This window comes from Mastomys coucha, unplaced genomic scaffold (genome assembly GCF_008632895.1).
Source record: "Mastomys coucha isolate ucsf_1 unplaced genomic scaffold, UCSF_Mcou_1 pScaffold21, whole genome shotgun sequence".
In the NCBI taxonomy this organism is placed as follows: domain Eukaryota; kingdom Metazoa; phylum Chordata; class Mammalia; order Rodentia; family Muridae; genus Mastomys; species Mastomys coucha.
Window position 1 is genome coordinate 70,364,071 of NW_022196904.1, and position 6,366 is coordinate 70,370,436.

At 48.3% G+C, this 6,366-nt stretch overlaps 1 protein-coding gene across 2 annotated transcripts; it reads left to right on the forward strand.

The window, feature by feature from the left end:
- Positions 1–625: 625 nt before the first annotated feature.
- Positions 626–2,334, forward strand: Hddc3 (HD domain containing 3). 2 transcript variants are annotated; one of them, XM_031384349.1, is made up of 4 exons: positions 626–899; positions 1,124–1,179; positions 1,297–1,537; positions 1,873–2,334. In XM_031384349.1, exons 1-4 carry the CDS (start codon positions 725–727, stop codon positions 2,001–2,003), a joined length of 603 nt encoding a protein of 200 aa, XP_031240209.1. In that variant the 5' UTR covers positions 626–724; the 3' UTR covers positions 2,004–2,334. The 2 variants fall into 2 exon arrangements, with proteins under 2 accessions (XP_031240209.1, XP_031240210.1); XM_031384350.1 differs by having other exon boundaries at positions 634–836.
- The last annotated feature ends 4,032 nt before the right edge of the window (positions 2,335–6,366 follow it).

A 6,366-nucleotide genomic window follows, 5' to 3' on the forward strand; every position in this document is an offset into this window, starting at 1 on the left:
GAACTATGTTTGGAGCACTTTGAAAACGTTCTGGGTGTTGCCAGGTTGTAGAGGGCCTTTTTCTCGTGGAAGAAGCCATCTCTGCCTCCCAGGCTAGATAAAATGGGCTTTCCCCACGGCCCACCTGTGCCTTCCAGCTCTGTACCCAGCACTCCGTGAAGCCATCACTTTTGGTTTTGTCTCCCTTTTCTGCAAAGACTGTTCTCAGAAAGCCAGGATACTATGTCTTTGAGCCTGGAGCGGAGGACACTGCACCAGCCGCTGTGGTTGTTGAAAATTATTTTCTATATCCAGGATCTCGGTCTTTAAAGAACCTCCACTGAGACTGGGATGATGGCTCAGTGGGTAAAGTGCTTGCTGCACAAGAATAAGGACTTGCATTCAGGTTATTGCAACAGCTGGGTCAAAAGCTGGGGGTGGCAACCTACGCCTGTTGTGCTGGGGAGGCAGAGGCAGGAGACTCCTTGAAACTCGTTCGGTAGCTAGTCTTGCTAAATACCTGGGCTACAGATTCAAGGAGAGTCTATGTCTCCAAAACTAAGGTGGAGACTTATAGCCTCTATAGGCTACGCGCACGCGCATACACGTTGAGGGGGGTGGGGGAAATGAATAAATTACAGCTTGTTAGAAATAGCGCCGTTCTCCGAGCCTCCTAAGCGCCAGGCGGCGCTATAGGCGGTCCGTTCGGACTCCGAAGCTTCAGTCCCCCCGCGCCACCCGCGCGATGGGCTCTGAGGCAGCTCAGCTGCTGGAGGCTGCTGACTTCGCCGCTCACAAACACCGACAGCAGCGACGGAAAGATCCTGAAGGGACTCCCTACATAAATCACCCCATCGGTGGGCGCGCCGGTTGGGAAGCAGTCCTCGCGGCGCGTGGCGGGTGGGGACTGACCGAGACGGGTACACAATGCGCGTGTAAATTATTCAGCGCCTTCTTCCAGTCCCAAGCTGTGTACAACCACTTTTCATGCGTTAAGCCGTGTAAACCTCACCTGGGTAGTAGGCAGGATTGTTCCCTTAGTACAATCAATATCCCAAGAGGGTAAGGGACGTTCAAGGTCATCCAGCTGGTGAGGAGCTACATCTGGCTCCCTCTAGACTGACTTCTGCTTTGCCCCTGCCAGGTGTAGCCCGGATCCTAACCCATGAGGCTGGAATCACTGATATTGCGGTGCTACAGGTAACTTGACCCTTCTCTGCCAGGAGGCTGGTGTGGGAAACAGGAGTACTGTTGAACAATGCGTGCTATTTGGCTAATAGGCTAGTGTCACTGTGCTGAATGGCAACCTATCCTCAGGCCGCCCTGCTCCATGACACAGTAGAAGACACAGATACTACCCTGGAGGAGGTAGAGCTGCACTTTGGAGCACAGGTTCGACGCTTGGTGGAGGAGGTAACAGATGACAAGACTCTGCCCAAACTGGAAAGAAAGCGGCAACAGGTGGAGCAGGCACCGCACAGCAGCCCAGGGGCCAAATTGGTGAAGCTGGCAGACAAGCTATACAATCTGAGGGACTTGAATCGCTGCACCCCTAGAGGTATGCTCTCCTACTGGCTCTGAAGAGAGGTGGAGGGGATGTCCAGCTTCTGAAAACGCAGGTTGGTCAGATGCCCAGAAATAAGCGGGAGTGGGGGTGAGGTGTGTGTGTGGGGTGGGGTGGAGTGGCTAGGGGTGGTCTTAACATCTCTGACTAAACCTCCTAGAACAGTCTTCTTCCATAAGGTGGGAACAGAGTTGCTGGGTCACGGAGAAGTTGTAGATCGTTTCATCGCAACTCATCTTATGGCCTGTACCAAAGCCTGCCAGGAAACGAGCAAAAGACAATGCTGGCCTTGGCATCATACGAGCAGGTTTCTGTCCACTCTTGTGCAGGATGGTCAGAACACCGAGTCCAGGAGTACTTCGAGTGGGCAGCACAGGTGGTAAAGGGGCTTCAAGGAACGAACCAGCAACTGGAAGAGGCACTGAAGCAGCTTTTCCTGGAGCGAGGGCTGACTCTCTGAGCCGTCCTCCGTGCAATCCTGTGACATGGCTCCAGCAAGGCCCAGGAAAGATGGAATTCTTACTGCAGCATTTCAAAGCCGCCTCATCTCTCACATTCCATCATTCAACCCAGACATCACAGGCTAAAAACTTCTGCGTTTTTTCACTCCGCTGAGCCCGGCATATGGAAAGCAGATATGCCCATCCATCCATACACTAACAGCCCTTCCTTAAGTCTTGAGTCTGTCTGCTGTTCTGCATGGTGGAACCTCTGGCCTCTCATGGACCTAAGATTGGATAAGCATTGGTTTATAAGTTGTGAAAAATAAAGCACTAGGGTAAAGGCTTAAATTTCTGTTCTTCCTTCTCTGGTCTCCTGAAGAGGATCCACATGCTAGATACTCATTTCCATTTTACATCAGCTCCTTTGGGTTAAAAGCTTCAACCCTTGGAGCATGGCGTCCTTATCAACAAAGGTCAGATGATGTAATTGTGGGATGGCAGATATACTGAGAAGGAATGCCACTACTTTCTGGCAACTGGCTGGGAAGGACAGAAATCCCAGTAACATGAGAAGCCTGGAAGACCCCAGTACCCAACACTAACTGCAGCGGTTGCTCAATGATTCATGGCCGATGCCTCGACCTTTAAAAATTGCTGGCTTCTGCTGGGCAGTGGTGGAGCATGTCTTTAATCCCAGCACTTGGGAGGCAGAGGCAGGTGGATTTCTGAGCCTGGTCTACAGAGTGAGTTCCAGGACAGCCAGGGATACACAGAGAAACCCTGTCTCAAAAAACCAAAAAAAAAAAAAAAAAAAAATTGCTGGCTTCCTGGGTTGCTAAGTCACAAGAGCTTCCGGGTATCCACAAGAGTCCCTGATGTTGCCCCGCCCATAGTGGGTGGAGTCTGTAGGAAGTTTGAGTTCGTGTGCACGTGCATGCGGAAGTCCCACGGTGTGGGTGTGGCAGAGAACTTGCGGGAGAGTTGGGTTTCACTCTCCATTATGTAGGGATGGAATACCAAACTCTAGTTTCTCAGGCTTGGTGGGCCGGTGCCTTTACCCATTTAGCTGTCTTGCCTTCGTTGCTCCTTCTTTTTTGTTGTTCTGTTTTGTTTGTTGGAGGGGGATAGGGCCCTCCACAGCCATTCTACAGTCCTCCTGCCTCTGCGATAAAGCACGACCATACCAAGGTTTCCCGCCCCCCCAAGGCTTCTTAAATCTCATTGGCTATACAAAAATCTGTAATTTTTACACTGAAGCTAACATTAAGCTGCAATTGAATTTCCCATTCCTAGAAAAACACCTGCCTGAACACATGCACACCACACACCACACCACACACACGACAGGGCAGCCATCCTTCACCCTCTTCTGGTTCATTATTCTGCCTGTTGGCCTCCCAAGGCTGGTCTTTCCTGTTTCATTTTTGCCCTTGGCATGGTGTACCACAATCTTTTCATGCTTTTTTGAGTCTAGCTGCTTTCTGCTCAGGTAGTTATCTTTGGCTGTTCCGACAGCCTTACCCCCCACGCCCCCCAGTGTCTCTAATAGACAAGCCTGGGTGTTCAGTTTTGGTCTTTGAGTGATGTTCAGAGCAAACAGGCAAGAGACAGATGGGGTCTTTAGGATTTTAGGGTTTTCTTCTTTAGGAGGGACATAATTCATCCCCAGGGCACAGTGAGCCTCATTGCTTTGGATCACACCTTCAAATGTCAACTTTTCCTTTATAGACACAGTCCTCCATCTTTTGAAACATTTTTCTGAGAACTGGAGTCTGTGTGTTTCTTCTTATGCTGATCTATAGAGCAAGTCTGCACGAAGCCCCATGGCTCGTTGGTTCTCTATCCAGGTGGACAGAGCCACCTCTGCCTGGAGCAAACTTCCCTGAGTTAGGCAGAGATTCTTCCTTCCCTAGGGTGAATTAAATGGCTTCCTCTTTCCTTGTTTTATAATGGCTACCATCCCCCCACACTAGAGAGAAGCCTGCAAGACCAAATCACCTCCCACAGGTTCCCCCTCTTACACTATTCATTGAACTACAGAAGAACACACATACTCATTCAATGCCTACATAGAAACTAGGGGGTTTCATCCTCTAAGGGACTGTCTCACTGGCCACCATCTCTAATCTTCAACTGTATCACAATGTACATGTTAAGGAGCCCTTCTTGGGCTTCCTGTGAGCAGACTATCCTAATTAATCAGGGCGGTACAAAGTCAGGAGCAGAAATAGACCCAGCTGCTCCTGGCAACTGTCAGAATTTGAATTTTCTTTCCACTGGGCCTAAACAAAACTAGTGTGTTGGAAGATCCAGTGTCTGTCATCTCTCATTGTATGAGACTTGAACTTTCCAACCATTTCTGTTAAGAACAACAACAAAAAGAAAATTCAGAGACCTCTAGTTAAACTGTGAGCCTCACCCCTCCACTACAAAGCTTATTTTTTCCTCTTTGTGTTTGTGACAGCTAGTGGCTTTTTGCTTCTTTGAGATGGAGTCTCAGTGTTGCTCCAGGTGGCTCTAAACTCCTGGGCTCAACAGACCCCTCCTCTGTCTCCAGAGTAGCCAGACTGTAAGTACCTGGCTTACTAACCACCATGACAGCAAGCTAAGCACGTCCAGTTCAGGTTAGAAATGCTGCTCCATCTAGGAATTCCTACTTCTCTCTCTTCATGCTCTGGGGAAGGCAGATCCGATCCTATCTGGGCCTGATCCCCTTGCAAGATGACGAAGCTCCTCATAGTTGCCTGCCTTTCTCTCTGTGCCTCCAGCTAGCCACTCAGTCCTTTCCTCCTTATGGAACTGGATGTGTCTCAGTGAGGGAGTCCTCTTTCTGGTGAACAAGGTTGTTTTTTTGTATCCTGGTTAGTCTCACACTAGGAAGGCATCAATCCCTGAGTTCTGCGGACAACAGCTGCTGCTGACCTTAAAAGTATGTACTCACTGTGTCATTACTAAGAACCATATGAGCCAGGCGTGGAGGCATGCACTTGTAATCCCAGCACTTTCGAGGCTGAGGCAGGAAGATGTCTATAAATTGGAGGCTAGCTTGTGCTACCTGCCTTGGGGAAGGGAGAGGAGGGGAGAAGGAAATTCTTTGGTCCTTACTCTCTGACTTAGAACCCAGACTAAAGAAACAGGCCTATACAGGACAGGACAGAAACCTGCACTTTCCAGAAGCAACTCTGCTGACTAAACTTTTGAAACACTGCTCTAAGTACTATTTAAATACATAAAACAGCAGCAGGACATGGTGCACATACCTGTGAGCCTAGCATGTGGGTAGCAGAGGCAGGAAGATTACAAGTTCAAGACCAGCCCGGCTCTCTATGGCAAGACTAGGTTAGTCAGGGATACATTGCAAGACACCCCCAACTAAAGTACGTGCTTGTGATTAATATTTGTCCTGTCAGACAAATAACTTCACCACACATCTCTGACCTCCAAAGAATATCCTTTATTCTGCGAAGTTCCTAGGGGTTCACAGTGTCCCCTGTCATTTGATTACAAACCATACACTAGCAAATAACACTTGCTATAGGTATGCTCTCTGCCGTGTTTAGGCTCACACTGAGGAGCTTGTCCTCAGCCCCACCCTGCTCTATGCTAAGTGCTCCCCACTCTTCATCTTATTACTGTCAACAAGACATGAATAGGAAGCCATGTGGCCTGAGCCCAGTAGCATAAACTCTGGAGAACCTGCAAGAAGTCAGCCCTGTGACTACTGAATCTTTGGGTGCTGCTGGACAGACCCTAGTGATGTTCTCTGAGAAGTCAAAACGGGCTTTTCTCCCCCAGTGACTGTATTCACTGCAGACGCTTTTCCACCCACACAGCTGTATTGATTTAACCTGTTACCTATAGCATGCTTTCAAGCTTTGTGTGTGTGAGAGTGTGTGTGTATGGCAAAACCTATTTTTTAACTTTCCCCCATTATATATTAGGTTTCATCTTATGTCTAGAAAGGGCTTCCTAAATCAGGTATAAAAATATTTTTTCTTCCCAGAGGTGATGGCACATGCCTTTAGTCCCAGCATTCAGGAGGCAGAGGCAGGTGGGGATCTCTCTGATTTCCAGGCCAGCTTGGTTTACATAGTGAGTTCCAGCACAGCCAGAGGTACATAGTGAGACTCAAATAATTAATAATAATAATAATGATAATTAATAATAATAATAATAATTTTGATGTTTTCTTTTGCTTTTTCCCTCTAGCTCTAGTTTTGTTTTGTTTTGTTTTGTTTTTGAAACTGAGAAGTCTCACAGGTAGGTAGTTGTCTCAAAGCACTATTAAATAATCCCTCTCCCCCGCTCCCCTGCACCTGAAATCATATACTACATTTCTATGTGCCTAGGTCTATCTGACCTGATCTACCGTGGCATCTG

Excerpts from the sequence above, each read along its gene's own strand:
- Hddc3 (XM_031384349.1), top strand. The coding sequence starts at position 725 with ATGGGCTCTGAGGCAGCTCAGCTGCTGGAGGCTGCTGACTTCGCCGCT. Across the intron at positions 900-1,123 it reads GTGGGGACTGACCGAGACGG|GTGTAGCCCGGATCCTAACC; the intron begins GTACACAATGCG and ends TGCCCCTGCCAG. Across the intron at positions 1,180-1,296 it reads CTGATATTGCGGTGCTACAG|GCCGCCCTGCTCCATGACAC; the intron begins GTAACTTGACCC and ends ACCTATCCTCAG.